The 19599-nt window shown below is 34.6% G+C and overlaps 1 protein-coding gene across 3 annotated transcripts in view; it reads right to left on the bottom strand.

Moving 5' to 3' along the window:
- The window catches only part of WAPL (WAPL cohesin release factor), a 77197-nt gene that overhangs the window by 6024 nt on the left and 51574 nt on the right, over positions 1–19599 (bottom strand). For all 3 annotated transcript variants that reach the window (XM_082854217.1, XM_082854219.1, XM_082854218.1), the window contains exons 5-17: positions 18177–18272; positions 16864–17016; positions 16452–16588; positions 15624–15735; positions 13209–13436; positions 9970–10081; positions 9499–9596; positions 8708–8784; positions 5779–5954; positions 4964–5079; positions 4426–4590; positions 1009–1216; positions 174–262 (exon numbers count right to left, since the gene is read on the bottom strand). In XM_082854217.1, coding sequence (XP_082710343.1) covers positions 174–262; positions 1009–1216; positions 4426–4590; positions 4964–5079; positions 5779–5954; positions 8708–8784; positions 9499–9596; positions 9970–10081; positions 13209–13436; positions 15624–15735; positions 16452–16588; positions 16864–17016; positions 18177–18272 — 1767 coding nt within the window. The remainder of the gene's footprint in view (positions 1–173; positions 263–1008; positions 1217–4425; positions 4591–4963; positions 5080–5778; positions 5955–8707; positions 8785–9498; positions 9597–9969; positions 10082–13208; positions 13437–15623; positions 15736–16451; positions 16589–16863; positions 17017–18176; positions 18273–19599) is intronic.

Raw genomic sequence — 19599 nt, 5'->3', positions numbered from 1 at the left:
ATCTGGAACTTACTCATCAAACCCAATATACTCTTACTTTGAAATGCACCTTCTAAAGCTCACCAAATATATAAATGTTTTTAGCATGAGGGGAAATAAATAATAATTAGGTAATGATGTGAAGTGATCGCAATGGAATCCTTTTAAGATACATAAAACAACACTGAACTTACTGGACTCTCCTGGCAGAGACACCCGAGAAGTAGTGCTGTGTATGAGGCTACAATGCAGTCCTCCATGTGTTTGCCAGCATGCTGAAGGGCTGAAAGTATTAAAACAAAACCGTAACAGCACATCCAAAAAAAAGCCCACAAGAAAACAAACGCCCCCAGGAAACCAACTGCTGAACATCAATAAATGGTGCTAGGAAGATGGGATATCCACACAAATTAACAAAAAAATAACACAAGTGGAAGAGGGACCTTAATTAAAAGCTAAAACCATAAAACTTTCAGAAGAAAACACAGGACTAAATCTTTGTGACCTTGGGTTAGGAAATGGTTTCTTAGACACAACACCAAAACCACAAGTGACAACATAAAAAACAGATTAAGTTAGACTTCATCAAATTTAAAGCTTCACCATCAAAAAAGTGAAGACAACTCACCGAATTTACCTGCAAATCATGTACTTGATAAGAGTCAAGCCTCTAAAATACACAGAATTCTTAAAACTCAACAACAACAAAAAAAGACAACCCAATTTAAAATACGGGCAAAATTTCAAAACTCTAAAACCTTTAGAGGTCATATTATTTGGCTGCTTCTCTTTACAGATGAGTAAAGAACGAACCAGGGAGGAAAAGCAAACCTCCCCCACACTGCACATATACCTTCCTCCATTGGCTAGGAAGCCAATGAAGAAGAACTATGAAAAAGCAAAGCTTGTCTGCACTGAACTAGAGAGGCCATAAAATAGCTAGATTATTACAACACACGAATTAAAAGAAAGTCTTGCAGGAAAAAAACCACATTACTTTTTTTAATACACCAGTCAAAATAAATATACCTTTATTGAGGTCAAGTTCTTCATCGTCCTCCTCCTTCTTATGTTTCTCTTCTGTACCATCAGTCTTTTCAGTTGATACCCACTGTATTTCTCCACTTGTTTCTTGCCACTCTCCACTCTTATCATGCTGAGTGGTGGGAGCATCTTTGATCAATTCATCTGTTTTACTTTCTGCCAACTGTGCTGCTCGCTCTCTCTCAAGGAATAGCTGATAAACATCATTTTTGAAGATCATTGAAAGGATCACCAACCAACATGTATGTACCCAAATATAAGGCTCTATTTGCTTTTAAACATCACTAACCCTAAGAAGCATGCTGTTTGGTAAAAAGGGTATCAATAAAAGCCTTCACTCTACATCCAACTGAAGGCCAAAACAAAAATATAAATGCCACTGGGGTTCAATCAAGTGCAATCTACTGATGATGCATACATTGTTTTCAAAAATGAAAATCTTAACTCCTTCCCTTAATTGAGATAATACTGACAGGAAATACAAGCAAAAACTACAAATTAAAGGTTAAAATTAAAAGAGTTAAAAATTCTTTAAACCTAAGCAGCCTGGATAAATTAACTGGAAGGAGGGAAGGAAGGACACTGAATAAAACTACATAGTATTGGGGAAAAGCAACATAGCTTCTTTAAAAGAAATTTAAAGAAATAAACAAGAACCAGTGAAAGTAAAAGGCCAGTTTTCAGAGAAAGACTCAGAAGTGAATCTCAACTAGTATTATTAACAATATAAGTACCGGGTGTGGAGAAAAGGGAACCCTCTTGCACTGTTGGTGGGAATGTAAATTGATACAGCCACTATGGAGAACAGTATGGAGGTTCCTTAAAAAACTAAAAATAGAACTACCATACGACCCAGCAATCCCACTACTGGGCATATACCCTGAGAAAACCATAATTCAAAAAGAGTCATGTATCATTGCAGCTCTATTTACAATAGCCAGGACATGGAAGCAACCTAAGTGCCCATCAACAGATGAATGAATAAAGATGTGGCACATATATACAATGGAATATTACTCAGCCATAAAAAGAAACGAAATTGAGCTATTTGTAATGAGGCGGATGGACCTAGAGTCTGTCATACAGAGTGAAGTAAGTCTTTGAAAGAGAAAAATACTGTATGCTAACACATATATATGGAATCTAAGGGGAAAAAATAATGTCATGAAGAACCTAGGGGCAAGACGGGAATAAAGACAGACCTACTAGAGAATGGACTTGAGGATATGGGGAGGGGGAAGGGTAAGCTGTGATAAAGTGAGAGAGTGGCATGGACATATATACACTACGAAACGTAAAACAGATAGCTAGTGGGAAGCATCCGCACAGCACAGGGAGATCAGCTCGGTGCTTTGTGACCACCTAGAGGGGTGGGATAGGGAGGGTGGGAGGGAGGGAGACGCAAGAGGGAAGAGATATGGGAACATTTGTATATGTATAATTGATTCACTTTGTTATGAAGCAGAAACTAACACACCATTGTAAAGCAATTATACTCCAATAAAGATGTTAAAAAAAAAAAGTACAGTGCTCACTTCAGCAGCACATATACTAAAATTGGAACAATAGATTAGCCTGGCGCCTGCACAAGGATGACACACAAATTCGTGAAGTGTTCCATACTTTTTACAACTAGAGATTATCATACTAAGTGAAGTAAGTCACAAAGAAAAAAATACCATATGATACCACTTATATGTGGAATCTAAAATATGACACAAATGAACCTATCTACAAAGCAGAAACAGACCCACAGATACAGCGACAGATTTGTTGCCAAGGGGGAGGGGAGTGGGGGAGGGATGGACTGGGAGTTTACGGTTAGTAGATGCAAACTATTACATATAGAATGGGCGGACAACAGGTCCTACTGTACAGGACAGGGAACTATAGTCAGTGTTCTGGGATAAACCATAATGGAAAAGAATATGAAAAAGAATGTATATGTGCAACTGAGTCACTCTTCTGTACAGCAGAAATTAACACAACGTTTTAAATCAACTATACTTCAATTAAAAACAAACAATGGAAGTACAATTGTCAATGGAAGTATACACCAAAAAGTCTGAAAGGGAACACACACTAAAATCTTTTGCCTTCACTTACTTCCCTGTGCTGATACAGTGTTGAATGTACAGAAAGCATTTCATATATTTGCTGATACAATTTGGAGAAAATCCCAAGTTACTAATGACAACTACCTGAAAACTAAATGCCAAGTAGATCTCAAAAACTTGCTGAGTATATACAAGAGTAGTATGTAAACTTTAATACCCTTAAGAAAATAAAATTTAAGCTTTATATAAAGCAATATTTCTTAAAATTGGGTTCAAGTATCCCTAGGGGAACGCAAGATCCTTTCAGGGAGTCGGTGAAGTCAAAACTGCATTCATAAGAATATTAAAAGGTCAACTGACTTCTTTCATTCTCTCATGACTGTACGGTGGAGTGTTCCAGAATCTACATGCTATGTGATTATGTTATTGCTCCAGTGGTTAATAGAATGAGTGCCTGTATTTTACACTTTTCTCTGTTTTGATTTCTAATTTAGTAAATATCAATAGATAAAGTACACATAAACAAAAGTTCTTTGGAGTTCCCAATAATTGTTAAGAGTATAGAGAAGTCCTGAGATCAAAATGTTTGAAAAGAGAATGATGGGCTTCTAGTTATGACTCAGGAAAAGATCCAAGTTGTTGAAGATTACCTCAAGACACAGTTCAAGCACTTCTAGTTTCAAAAAGGCCGAAAGGATTAAAGGTTAGCAAAGGCTTCAGAAAAAAATGAAAAGAATGGTTCTCTATCACTTGTGAACATGTACAAATTGTCATTTAAGAAAATTACAAAGGTAGCTAGGAACTGGCAAAAAGTAAAAACTGTAATGCCCAGCATTGTCAAAAAACAAAAACTCACATACGGTTTGGGGGGGAGTATAAATAGAGGGGAGAGGGAGTGTTCGGTTTTTGGGGTGGAGCGAGTTGGAGACATCAAATTTAAAACACATATTCTGACACAATTCCTAAGCCAGGAAATTATACTTTGAAAAGTACGTCCCAATATTTAGTTGCACAGATCAGACCAGTAAGTAAATGCTGGAGGACTTGAACCAGGATAGCGCTAGAACTTAATTCCTAATTTGTTGTTAATCATCTACCTTTGATTCATAAACAAATATGCCTTGTTTCTGCTTTTTGCTAACAATGTCTAACAAGTGATTATAGTAGTTGAAAACAGTCAGCAGAGAAGTAATGGTATACATTCTAACCCAGTGTACCTCTCACAGAACTGGTGAGAGTTAGAGAAAGGGAGAGGGGAGGTAGGGGGGAGAGAGAAGATGCAACTGATCAAGAAATTGGACAGATGCAACAAACTGAAAGTGTTAGGTTTTAAATTGTTGCTTACCTGCACTAACGCCTGAACTGCGTGAACTTGTCCAGCTATCCTTAAACTATCATCTCCTTCTCCACTACAGAAGGAAGAATCAAAAGAACACGATGTTTCCATGTTGACAAGACAGTGCCGATTCCGAGCACTATACTCCACTAGATTTATCAGTAGACCTAAACCCTATAAAAATTAAAACATGCATGTTACCACAGGGAAGAATTAAAAGCAAATGAACACAATATACATAACTCTTACTGGCAGCCAGAAAACTAATCAGTGCTCTACCATCTACAAAGTGGTTAAAAACCAGTATATGATCTTCCCAAACAAAGATTTCACCACTTTTAAAAGTCACCACTTTTAGTTCTTATACTTTTTATTTTTACACAGGGCCCTTCATAGCTCTCTTTTGTACAATAAGAGGTATATTCATAAGGAATCAATTGAAACCCACAACATATTAAACAGCTGGTTCTTAAATCCAAAACTAAGATGAAGTTTTTATCTTAATAGATCAAGTACTCATTTCTGAAACAGTCACACTTCAACTCACCAGCACTCGAATATCAAATCTCTGCTCCTGAGGTAGGTACTTTGGAACCTGAAGCACACAGTTCATCGCTGTGCCAATCAAGCCATCCTGTTCTCCTGTTTTGGTGCTGCCCCATTCTAAAATGGAGAATGGGAAGAGTATGAAAATTGTTACTGATTCTTTATGACAACCAATACTTATTAACATGAATATTAAAAGTTAAAAACATGTATCTTGAAAAAAAAGTATAGCTATTCCTTTATTAAAATACATTGTTGATTATAATATTTCTGAGCCAAGCTACCAAGCTGGTTCTAAAAATATCAACTCCTAAAAGCAGTTAAATCTATACATGAATAAGTGAATTACATGATGGCAATTTAAAAATCACTACATCAAGACAAGAAACAAGGGAGAGGCTTCCCTGGTGGCACAGTGGTTGGGAATCCGCCTGCCAATGCAGAGGACACGGGTTCGAGCCCTGGTCCAGGAAGATCCCACATGCCGCAGAGCAACTAAGCCCGTGTGCCACAAGTGCTAAGCCTGTGCTCTAGAGCCCGCAAGCCACAACTGCTGAGCCCACATACCATAACTACTGAGGCCTGCACACCTGGAGCCCATGCTCCACAACGAGAGAGGCCACCACAATGAGAAGCCCACACACTGCAACCAAGCGTAGCCCGTGCTCACTGCAACTAGAGAGAGCCCATGCACAACAACAAAGACACAACACAGCCAAAATAAACAAAAGAGTAAAAAAAAAGGGGGGGGGATTAACTTTCTTAAACATGTAATACAATCTATCATTGAGAATATATGTAGAAAATATGACTTACCATTATCATTAGTTAAATTGAGCAACACCCCAATGATGGCTCTCATGCAGTCTTCCACTGCTTTGCCCACGTGATTAGTTACATTCTGGTGAGGCAGAGGCTTACTGTCAGGTAAGCATATACTGTTCTCAGCACGGTTATACTGCTTAATCAATTCTTCACAATGCTGTAATGCTCTTGAAGAGAAGACAAAATACAGACTATTATGCTAAACTAAAATAGTTACACTAAGAATTTCTACCTACTTCGACCTTAATGTTTTAAATCTGTCATAAGGACCGCCCTGGTGGTCCAGTGGGTAAGACTCCGTGCTCCCAATGCAGGGGGCCCAGGTTCAATCCCTGGTCGGGGAACTAGATCCCACATGCATGCGGCAACTAAAGATCCTGCGTGCCAGTACTATGACCCAACGCAGCCAATAAATAAGTAAATAAATATTTTTAAAACACACAAAGAAAAAAGATAAATCTGTCATAAATGCTGCCAAATTAATTTTTTTCTACCCCAAAAGTTATATCAACTATCCAGTCATGTACCAAACATGTCTGATATCACACCAGGTGCTCAATTTTATTTTGGGAAAACCTGATAATATAAATTTTTCTAAGCAAAGTTAAAATTATAAAGTCAATGCAGAAGTTTATAACTATACTACCTACAGCTGTCCCCCATTTTACCAATCTCTCCAACATAACAGAACTACCACTACCCCACTCCAAACAAGGTAAAACCTTTAAAAGCTAACACTGGACACTTCTGAATTTGATTTAATGTTTTTCCTTTAGAATGTAAGCTCTTAGCAAGTAAAGTATATTATTTATATTAACATTGCATAATAACCTTATGTAAATGGATGTTAAATACTTCATAAACATCAGAGCAAATCATTTTTTTTAACATGAGGTCATTTAACTGACATGTCTCCTGGCAGACATACAAGGGTACCAGATACATCCAAGGACTCTCAAGATGCTACCCAAAATAACAAGGAAATGTAATTTTTAAGTGGGTCTAATATTTCTCAAGACTCTCTTTAAATCACTAAGTCCATTAACTTAAAAAAGTCTATGAGAGAATGAGGTAAGCTGACTCTGTCAGTTGATTCTTCATGTATTATATACCACACAAAACCCTTAAAGAAAACTGTACTGTATCTAATCCCCCTCTAGCTGCTCCTTAAAACACATCCTCTAGTGAGGAAGGTGTTCGTGTCTAACCTAAAATAATTTGTTTAGATGTTTGAGGATGTTCGCCAGAATTACCATGCCGTTACTGTTAACTGCCTTAAGTAGCACTGAGCTAAATCTGTTGGGAGGTGAGGGGAGAACAGTAAGGGTATACCATTTAATCGTTCAATATGCTATCCCTGCATTTATCAGGGTTCTACTGAAAGTTTCAAAAAGTCTTTCACAAACATCCAATTCTGACGTCTACTGCCACTTCTAAGACATCTGACACAAGTTCCTAATCGCAAAGGTTCCTAACCTCCTTTTAGAAGTCCATTTGAAGTATACAGGAGACGTTTTAAAAATAAGAAATAGATTTAACTTGCAAGAATACTCTTTGGTGAGGGAGGGTAAAACATGGTAACAAAACAACAACACATGCCTTAAGGATACTAACTGTGATACAAAATTTAAAGAGATGGAGGGGAAACCTACAGATTAAAAACAAGCCTATTGGGAACTAGAGACTATTAGAAATTTGAGACTATGGGAAATTTGAATACTGACTGGATTTATGATAATATTAAGCAATTAATAATTTTTAAGAGATGAAAATGGTATTGTTATATTTTTTAGAGTCCTCTTTTAGAGATTATATACTCAAGTATTTATGGATGAAATCTGTAATTTGCTCCAAAATAATGTAGAGGGGGGAATGGATAGGGTTATACATGGAAACAAGACTGGCCAATGTTTGATGATTATTCAAGTTGCATGAAGTGTACACTGGGGTTTATCAAACTATTGTCTACTTCTGTCTCTGAAATTCTCCAAAATAAGAACTTAAAAAACAGATAAACTTGAGTCAGGCTGTAGTGGACCTTTGATACTCTACTAAGGACTTTGAACATACATCCAAAGACAACGGATCACAGAGATTAGGAGTTTGGGATTATTTTTACAAGACAGAAATCTGGGGAAAGTTAAACCCCTGTGGTATTATGTTAGAGAGGCTAGAGGCCAGAGTACCAGGGCAGAGGTATCAAAAACTAAAATAGACATATTAGGAAGAAGCTGCTGTAATAAGCTAGAACCAGGACTGGAGACATACTTGGAAATTTTACACACACTGAGTGACAGCATTAGCCTAATGTCAAGAAAGTTGGGTAGAGAGTGTGAAAAGGAGGAAGCTACATATAGATCTGGGGAAACAGGTATAAATAAACAGTAGAAGGCAGCTAGTAAACTTCATTTACAATAAAAATAAGGACTAATGCTTAGTGTTTACTATATGCCAAGCATTGTTCTAGACTTTACATATATATATAAAAACTCCTTAATATATATTGTATATAATATATATTATATACAATATACAAAAGATAGTTTAAAAATTTTTAGAATTAAAATATTATTTAAAATATATATCATATATAACTTAAGATACATTAACATATACTAATTCTTTTTATTGCAACAACAACCTTGGGTGGGTAGATACAATTATTACCCCCCTTCTGAGGAACCTGTAAGTATTCTTGCCCAAGGTTATAGGGCTGAAGTTCTGAAGCTGGGATCCAAACTCAAGTTATTCTGGCTTCAGAATCTGTACTCCTCTAACTTTTGTACTATACTGCACCACTTCTGGTTCACAGAACTTGACAGAAAGAAGTACTTTATGGAGGAAGGTGATACAATGGCACTTCCTTTATGGTCAATCCAAATGCTTTAAATAAATATCATGACATTTCAGAAAAACTTACTTAGCTGATGAAACAATGAGTTGTGAATCTTTGTATGCTATCAAGTAGCTTTGATTCTCTGGATTATGCACCGTTACCTAAAAGGGAAAATTTTGAAGTTTTGTGGCAATCCATAACATTCATTCATTCACACACAACACACAGTGCTCTAAAAGACATAAAGATGAGGCATAATTAGCCCTTGTCATCTAAGGGAATAACAACCCACATGTTCTAAATTTAAAATAATAGAGCTATAGCTTTATTACAGAATCTAAACACCATTCTTATAATTGCTTGCTCATAATTAATATATTCTGTACTATACATTCACTGTAATGAACTACCAAGCACTTTAAATGTCAGAAAAGAGCAATCACTAACTTAATAAACTAGTATTTTAAACTACTTAAGTAGATTCATTTAGAATTTTAAAAAATTACATCTGTTTATCAAATGTACCTGACACTCTAGAAAAGGAACAATTTCAATTTCATCTGTGCCAGGAACTTTTCATTCACACTAGATTATTTTCCCATAGATGTTTCATAAAGTACCTAGCTAATCCAATCTGGTCAACACACAGTCTATGCATCCTGAAATTCACCGGCAGAATAAATTCTAATCTACACTGAACTGGGTTAAGTCATTCATAAAAGTCAAAGAACAAATAGACTGCATTACAGTTACAATTTCAATTTGGATTAACAAAAGTGAAACTCAAGGGATATGTAATATAAACTATGACAGTCTCACATACAGAGTCACATTTAAGATTAAATAATTTTCTCCAAATAGTTGTCCATACTTACACTTTCTAAGACTCGTAAACATCTCTCTGCTCCCCATAATGAGGCTACTAGTTTCTCTTCATCTTCATCTTTACTTAAATGATCCACACATTCTTTCACTAGGAGAAAAGAAATGGACATAAATTAGCATGTCTCACCACTTCAATACTTACCCCCTTTACTAACATTAAAAGCCATCTGTACACATGCTATGAATATGCTGGAACCTCTCTGAACACTGTTTATTCTAAGTTTTATAATGTGAGATGCTGAAATTTATGACAATCTGATTATAATTATTTTATTTCCATAATTCCCCAATATCAAACTGTTAATGGCCTTTCCTTTAAAAGTTAAGAGATTTTCAAGATGCTACGAAAAGGAACAGACCTTTTCAAACTGATGCAATTATTCTTTGAAGTATGTAAATAGAATATTTTCCGCAGGCTTCAAATAATATATAAAAATGTTATACGTGTGTGTATATCATACCTTTATCTACAATATGATCCAGACCACCCAAAAGCCGTAGTTCTTCTTTAAACCAGTCTCCGGCTCGTTTAGAAGTAAGGGACAGTAATGTCTCCATAGCTAAATGCCCAGTCTGAAAATCAAAAGCACCATTAATGAATACTGACTCTTAGCAATAACTCTTGAGGCAACACTTCTAGAGACTGCTTTTTTTAAAACGCATACTGCATGCTACCAGCCCACAGTAATACAGAAAATGCTTTTTTAAATAAAATTAAACATTTAAATTCTTAAGCTGAAGAAATGTTTTTAACCATTGGGTTGTTTTCAGAGAAAATCCATTATTTAAAGTAGTCTATCACTTGCCAGTTCAATAAAATATATACTGGTACCATCATATAAAGACTCAAGGGCAAATTGAAGGGTACATGTATTTTAACTGCAAATCAATATGTTGGATTAATTTACCACAAAGGCTGTAAAAAGTAATACTCTAGGAACAAGGTGTGGGTGTGTCTAAATTTTTGTCTGTTGGTAAAAACTGGTATCTTATTGCTTTACTTTGCATTTTTCTAATTATAGCAAATGAGCTTGTATTCATATATTTATCAGTTAACTGTATTTCTTCTACTGTTAAGTCCCGTCAAATATTCTTTCCTTATTTTCTTGCAAAGTTGCTTGTCTTTTTCCTGTTGTTCTATACATTTTCTTATCTATTCTGAACAAAAATCCTTTGTTACTTTTAGGGTTTCAGATTCACCAGTTTTAAACTTTATACTACAGGGTTATTAGCAGCTTAGATATACATAATGTGGCCACCATGACAAAATTATATATAAATAATGATTCAGGACTACCACTAGAGGAAGCATAGAACAGTCAGAGCCATATTTATAAACCAGTTTCGGTTTTTCCTTCTCTTTATTTGCCTTTAATTATTAATCTTACTTTTTATTGTATTTCTTTTAAAAAACATAAAACCACCCACCAACAATGGGCAATTTGGTTCCTGTTGCAATAAAGGAACGTTAGTGTAACAAAAGAAATGCTTTAATTAACAAGGCTGAAAAGACCTGGGTATCTTCCCAAAGCTTTTTCCTTTGAAAGATCCAAGTTTACATTAAGTCTTCCTGGCCTATTTGGAACTGAATATAAAATAGATATTCAGAAATGCAAAAAACAGACCTTATCAGTGAAAATCTTCCTATTACTGATTTAGAAGAGATTTTATTCTGTACCTTATAGATTTTACTCTATACTTTAAAAAGAACAAGGTTGATATCCAAGGTGACAAATATATAACTAGAATTCAACACTACAAAAACAAATTAAATTTTGCTCAATTCTCATTCTAAGTCCCTGAAAGAGTAATGTAATGAGATCGGTACAGGCAGGTTAGCACATGAGTCACAGAAGTGAAACTGAAGACTAATGAGGCTTTCTTTGCTTAGGAAGATTTGATGTTAATATAGCAAAGACTCATAAGATTTTATGCAAAAAAGGGACTTGACTGTTTCTATAGGCATAAAAAGGACTGTTTGATATTTTAGGCTATATTCAGTATATAATAAGATAGTAATAGCCTACAATTCAAACATTTTATTTGAAACTGGAATAGTCCTCAAAGCATTAAAGCACAACCAAATCACTAATCAGAATGCTATTCAGCAATTGTGAGCTCTCAGTTATTTGAATTATATTTTAATATTATAATATTAATGTTTTAAAGTATCTTTCCATGGCACATCAGGAGAAGCAATGTATTTCAAGGAAGTGGTTGAGCAATTAACGAAACAAACAAAATTAATGTGTAGGAGATAGTCACTGTATGAAACAATTCTACTGTTAAAATTTAAAACAAACACAATATCCAAGAATAGCTGAAGTTGGGGTGGGGGGAGGCAGGCATCCTAATATTAGCAACTGTGTGTTCTGGTTTTAATCATGTGAGTTAACTACTTAACACAGTATAACAAAGTTATTATCTGGTGTTTACCATCCTAATAAATTCCACAAAAGATGGAGAAAATTCAATGAACAAGTTTCCCATCATGTTATTTAAGAGCGAATGCCTGGAAAGAATCTAAATGTTCAATAATATGGGAGATGAACTAATAATAATAATTTTTAAAAGCTGTATTTATTCCATTATGCAAATAAAAATTATAGGCTCAAATTTATTTTATAGCATTAAAAATTAGTATATGTTGTAAAATTGTTAAAAGTAAATAAAAATTATGAATATATTTTAAAAGCAGTATACAAATAGTTTGGTGAGGTAGAAAGATTGTTTAGCCACACTTTGAGCATAACAGCTATTTTCTAATTTTAATAAGTGAAAGTACTGAATACGTGTCAATTTTGTATCCTGCTTTTTAATGTTAACTTGCTTTACCCCTCAACCCTCCACTCTACCTGAATCTATTCCCTACTGTACCTTAACTAAACAGAGCAATAACCCTAAGTTCATATGTGGGTAGCACAAAGCATTCTGTAATTTTCTGAGGCAAATGTCTTCAGTTGTCAGTTTAGTGGGCAGTCGAAAAATCAATGTTTATATAGTTCAGATGTTGGAAATATCTGAAAGTCAGGTATATATAAATAATCTTATTTTTTCAAAACGACAAGGCCAATTCATCTTCTACTGGCCTACTAGTCTTTGGGGATTCTACAAGTTAAAAAAAGCCAGAGGAAAGTAGAACTAAAATCAACCAAAGGCAACATAGTCATCTTGAACTTAGGGAGTTGTATTGAGCATAAGGGTAGCCATGGCCATGACCCTGAGTATGAAGGACACTGCTTGACAGAAGGGCAGGTGCCTAGGAATCTTCCGAGTCTTGGTGCCTTGCAGCAGTTAATCAGACATCGTAAGATACTATGGAATAAATGAATGCTCATTGAAACTGGTTCTTTCTGAAGATCCTTTAAATCTTTATTCCTGAAACCCACAGAGGGTTAAAAATTGAAGTTCCTAATAGCCTAAATGTAGTTTCTACGCTGGAAAAAAATTTTTTTCAAAAGGGAAGGATTAGGCAAAACACAATTAAAAATTTACTGGGAAAAGAAATCTAAATACCAATGGGCCAAGTTTAGGAATTTCAGGCAGGGAACAGAATTATGCTCAGAGCTAAACCTTAGAAGAATTTGCCAAATTGTAAACCAAGAGGTTAAATGATTTGTCCAAAGTCATACAGCTGCTGTGACAAATTAAAAACTTTCTGAAAGTAATTTTCATTTTACAATAGAAGGAAGGAACCCACCGTTATATTTTCTAGATCAAGGTGCTTGTTGTGTACAGTTTCACAGAGCCTTCGAATTTTTTCTTTTATTTTGTTCATGTCTTTTTCATTCAGCAGCTTAGCTGAAGAAGCATCTTGTTCCAGTTCTAGAAGTCGAATCATTAGATCTAGGCTAGCTCTATCAAGATCCATGTTCAAACGATCTCTACTCAGTATGTACATGAGGGCAGCTGTACAAAGGGACAGATTCTTCAACGGACCCCCCGCAAAAAAAAAAAAAAAAAAGTTAATGTAAGCAATTAGTGACAATTTCAGGAAACAAGACTATTTTGACATTTGTTCATATGTTGGAAACCTTGAAAATGTTTTATTCAGTGAAAACCTCACTCTTAAAATATTCTAGGGAAATGTGAATTAAATAAATACATAAAGCACCACTGCTTAAGATTTTCCTTTCTACAGACCTTCCCTATATGAACGCGCCACAGCTAGAAGCATTTAAGTGGAATTACATGTTTTTGGCCATTCTGTGCTAAATGAAGAGTTTACAAAACCTTTTTTCAAATACATAATTCTATTTTACAATACACTTCACTCTTTGTCCTTTATGATACAGTAAAGGCAAATTTCCATTTAAAATCAATAATGTAGGGACTTCACTAGTGGCGCAGTGGTTAAGAATCTGCCTGCCAGTGTAGGGCACATGGGTTCGAGCCCTGGTCTGGGAAGATCCCACATGCCGCAGAGCAACTAAGCCCGTGTGCCACAACTACTGAGCCTGTGCATAACTACTGAAGCCCGCGCGCCTACAGCCCATGCTCCACAACAAGAGAAGCCACCGCAAATGAGAAGCCCACGCGCCGCAAAGAAGAGAAGCCCCCGCTCGCCGCAATTACAGAAAGCCCAAGGGCAGCAACGAAGACCCAACACATCCAAAAAATAAAAAAAAAAAAAAACAAAATCAATAATGTAAATGTGTTTTAAAATCTGTATCAGAAACTTATTTTTTTCTTGTAAAAATAAACACAGCTGGGTTTGTGTCAATACATAAAACTAGGATGCTCAAATAAACATATTTAGACTCATTTCTTTAAAATAAACCCATCAGGTCTGGTTGAACCAAGTAATTTTTTAAAAATCATTAATATAATGTGCTCTCAAAATCATTCAGATCTGGTAGTTAGCACACTCTGCTTATAATAAAATCTACAAGTACTGAAGGTGATATAGGTAAGCATTAATATAACAAAGAGGTCTATGTTTGAATATTCCAACATTTGAGATATTACTTTTTTTCCCTCCTACATAAGTATTTATTTTTATTGAAGTATAGTTGATCTTACACTTATTTCAATGCACAGAAACACAATTAACTATCTAAAGATTTAAACTTTGAATCCCCAAAATTCAGACTAGGTGACTAATTAAATGCTTACAGAGCAAAATATATTTGGAAATAAGGATGTCACAGTACAGGCCTTAGGAGATCCACTGCCCCTAAGAACATATATTAATGCCTTGGTCCTCTCATAACTGCATAAGAAAGCAAATTAATTCTTAGTTCTCTTCTCCCTCATTGTTTTGTACCTGCTACAACTTGGTAATGGAGTTATCCTCACTTGGGGTTAAGTATACTGATTTCAGTTTCAGAAGACTCAATATTAGATTATGTCACCTAATCTGCACTTGGAACATAATTTCCCTGAACAAAAATATAATAAAGCCATCTCAAAATATCACTATTGATGATTAATAATGATTTTTTTCTAACTTTGAAAATGTTAAACCCGATTTTTATATGTAAATACGCTTTATTTTTAAGTGTCAAAGTCATAATGAAAATGAGGATATGATTCCATTTCACAGTGGGATTCAACATCCAGACAGAATGCTAAAAAAAAATTAGTATCAAAACTTTTTTTCATGCTATTATTATCAAAAACTAGTAAAAGATTTTTTTTCCAGTACTTTCTGATTTGAGGAAATCAGTACTTACAGAATTAAATATCCAGTATGGCATGGTATGTTAGCTACAGTATCCAGTATGGTATGGTATGGTATGTTATATAACGGTTAATAGGATATACTGACAAGTTAAGGAGGAAAAATGTCATGAGAAGATAATCTTAAATGATTTATTAAGCAAGAATTCTGGCATTAAGCTCTAAATATTTAGCACATAAAACTAACTCAACCCATAATGAGAAATATTTACAGATGAATATCCAATGAAGGTTGGGTTTTTTTCCTATTTTGGTCATGCCACACAGCTTGTGGGATCTTAGTTCCCTGACCAGGGATCGAACCCAGGCCCCTGGCATTGGAAGCTCAGCGTCCTAAGCACTGGACCACCAGGGAATTCCTGAAGGTATTTCTCAGTAGCCAAATAAACTAGAATTCTAAAATAATGCTTCTCAATCCCAGAAACTTAAATACCTGATGATGCTGGGAATCATCCAAGGTTTTAAAGACCATTGCTACCATTCCATGTGCTCTCAGGTGCATTCGAAAACTGGGCATGGCACATTTAGTAGCCAAGCTAATAACACTAGAAGAAAATAGACTAGGTTAAGGGGGCTGAAGTTTTTTTATTTGCGTATACCAAAATAAGCAAAAGGGTGCTCAGGGGTGGGGATGTATGTGTGTCAAAGCATTGCCCATGCAGATCACAATATTAAAAACATGGGCAAAACAAGTTATTAAAAATTTACTGATGTGATTAGGTATGCTATATAAAAAATATGAATAACCCATGATCATCTTCAGTGTTTTCCTTACATTACTACTACCATTAAATGAAAAGCAAAAAATCTCAGCTACCTTTCAAAATGCTTCTGATCCATAAAGATTATAAATATCTAATTGGACATATTCCAAATGACTGGATAACTCAATCAAACCAAAATATTCAATCCATTACAGTATGTAAAAGATGATCCAAATCAAAACATGCTTAAATTAAATCAAATCTATCACTTGCATGTGTAAAATCTGGGGCTAAAAGTACTTAAAAGATTCTTTGGCATAACACTCTTTTAAGCATCTGGAAACTGAAGCCTATGCTGTGCTAAAATGCTATATCATCCAACTTTCCTTTGTGCATGTAGAATCAAGTCCCTTAAAAGAAATCAATCACATTTTAACATCACTGGCTATAACCTACACCTATGATAAGAAAAATCACAAATGTTTGGCTCTAATGAGCTAGAAAATTTTAATGAGAAAGCATGCACACAATTTTCAAATATAAAAATAAGATCTTACCTAAGGCAACGTGTGTTTAGAGGCTGAGTGCTCTTTAAGCCACTTAACAAGTACTCAATGTCATCAGTGAACTCTTGATTTTCACCAAATTCCACCACATCATTGAAGTGCTTCACGTGCTGAACAACAGTATACAACTGCCAAGAAAAAAATATGTCCACCTCTTTTGTAACTATGAAGTAGCATATTTAAATATTTAAAGCACTTGCTATGCTTTATTTAAAAGTGTATAAAATAGTTTATTAGATGGCAACCAAAAGAAATGTTTTAAAAACATGGGTAGTAGTAGGACAAGATAAGTTTGTGGTTCAAAACTGAGTATCAGTATACTGATATGTGTTCAAGATATTAAAAGGCTAAATTACATATGAAATTCTATCCACGTGCAGTAAAACTGTATATGGCTGCTTACTTCTTTGTCTTCTTTTCTGCATTTCAGTGCAGTAACTATATCTTGGTAGGGCTGAGTAGGTATTGTCACAGTTTTTATCACTTTGGGTGGTGGTGCAGGAGCCTTAAAAACTCCATCATCTTTTTGATTTTGCTCCTTTGAAGACAGCCTCACCTATTAATAAAGGTATTAAATTAGTTGTTCTAAATAAATATATAAAAATAGTAACATCTCATCTACTTGGCAAATTTAGCTTAAGAGTAATAAAACCCCTATTCTCCCCCTCAAAGGTAGGAGGAGGCCTCTGAAAGGTCACAAGGGATACTTTAAAATTCCATGCACTACAAGATAAGACTCATATGTGTTTTATTCACAAAAGAACCACTCAGGAAGTTATTCTGGTCCTTTTAACTTTACATTTCATACAATTTGTTATCATCTCCAGGACCATTACAAGGAATAAAGAACCACCATTACATACATAAATAGCATTGATAAGCAGCTCAGGACAGACAGGAAAACTACAATAGATAGACAAAAGAATTTTTTAAGTACAGGAGTCCATAGTTTGGGGTAGGGGGAAAAAGCCATAATAAGAGCATGGTATATAATTACTAATATACACAATAATGGTTTAATACTAGTGAAAGAAGTTTAATATATCAAGAAGACATGGAACTGTACATTACATTTTAGAATGATCTCTATCCCTATTTTTTGTTGTTGTCTATAAAGAACCCATTCCTTGATAGCTCCAGATGACTGAGGTGTCACCATTAATCTGTAAGTATTAATGCATGGTCCTACCAGTTATTCTGAAAAAAGTAATTTGATAAGAATCTTTTTCAAATGTGTTTTGAATTGAAAGGTATTACTGGAATGCAGGAAAAAGTTCTGCTCTGAAAAACAAATTAATCACTCAAAGACACTTTAAGATCAATGTAGGATATAATTTATAATATAGCTTTTAATCATTAATACAAACTTGAAATACGTAATTTATAATATAGCTCTTAACAGTTAATAAAAACTTCAAATAATTTACCCTTAAACACTAAATACTATAATTCCATAAAACGTCAGGAGTGAAAAAGTAGTCCAATATTTTTTAAGGCTTTCATTTATAACCGAGCAACACCAGAATTTCTGTTATCCTGTCCACAATCCTTACTTTTCCAATGAGTTAAACTAAAGCCACTAAATTTTAGTGAGGAAGTTGAAAATAAACTGTTAAACAGAAAAGCCAGAGACTTTCAAATTATGAATGAAGATAGCAACTGTTTAATTTAAAATTCATTACACAAACATGAAATTAAAAAGTACAGTTCACTTACTGTGACACTCTGAGGTTTTACTGCTGGTGGCCCAGGTAGTTCTTCTGAATCTGGATGATTCCAATGCCTGGCATTATATACAGCTTTTGTAGGAGACTAGAGAAATGAGAAAAAGATCAACTGTTTCCATCTTACTTTGCATCCTTATAAAATTACCTCATTTTAAAACTAAAACTAAAAATCATATAGAGTAATTTAAATACATAAACATATATCCTAGACAGAGCAGGATAAACAATATCTGGCTTATACTCCCACCACGCTCCCATGCCGATGGCAGACATGGAGTCACAGTGCTATTCTGACACAAAATCAACAATCAGTGTTCCGGACAGTCATTACCAACCAAGAAAAGCAATTAAACCTCTTGCCAGGCTTATATTAACTTATAATTATATTAACTAATCAATATAGTTAAATTCAACCTGTTCTTTATTCCTCGTAACTGCTGATTCATGCCCCACGTTCTTCTAACACGGAAAATAAGGCAGGTTATGACAAGGGATAAAAGTCCTTATTCATTTAAGTGAAACTGGTGAGGCCAGATGAGTGCCGTTATTCAAGTTTTCAGGTTTTATAAAGGTAACTATGGTATGTATAACATATTACATAACACACTGGAATCTAAAGCAGTACTATATACTAAAATACATGCAAATGTATAAAAATTCACACCGGGTGGGATAAAGATGTAAATTGCCCCACCCCAGTTCAGATTAGTTTGCTGCCAAATCAATATACTATAAGCTTAATGAAAAAAAACTTTCAGTTTTAACACGTTGAATTTCAGAATTGAGGATAAATAACTGTGAGCCTGCATGATCAAATCCATAGGATTAAATCTGTATAAAAGGAACAAATCCTCACTTTCAAAAGGGGACTAATTAAACAGACTGACATTTTCTCCATCCTTTACAAAAGTGATATTAAATTATGTCCTTTAAACTTCAAATAAATAATCTCATTAGAAATTTTTTCTTTTTAATACTGTAATTAATTAATGATCTTCATACTTTCAGTACTACAATAAAAAAAAGAGTACAAGAGAAACATACTTCAAGACTGGCCAAAAATCTGCATTAAAAAATTAACCATCTTCCCTTATTAGCTGCAGTGAAGTAACATAATTGGAATTAAGCATCATACAAAGCTATCTTTTTATACAAATATTATCTTCAAAATAACCATGCTGTGACAAAGACAACAGTGTAAGCTCCAAAAGAACTGGTTTTTCAAAAGATAAAGTTTAAACTGACTCACATATTAAATTTGTCAGAAAATCTTAATGCTAGAAGGAATCTACTGTGAAACTTACATAAAGCAGTCTCATTTGTATTGTGTATATGAACATATTATTCTTATATATCAGGTTAGCATAAAGTAATGCAGCATTAGTAATCTAAAGCAATTTATGCACTCATGC

Source organism: Leucopleurus acutus (genome assembly GCF_964270905.1).
Source record: "Leucopleurus acutus genome assembly, chromosome: 14".
NCBI lineage: Eukaryota > Metazoa > Chordata > Mammalia > Artiodactyla > Delphinidae > Leucopleurus > Leucopleurus acutus.
The sequence above is the reverse complement of the archived record's forward strand: the minus strand, read 5'-3'. Positions and strand labels throughout refer to the sequence as shown.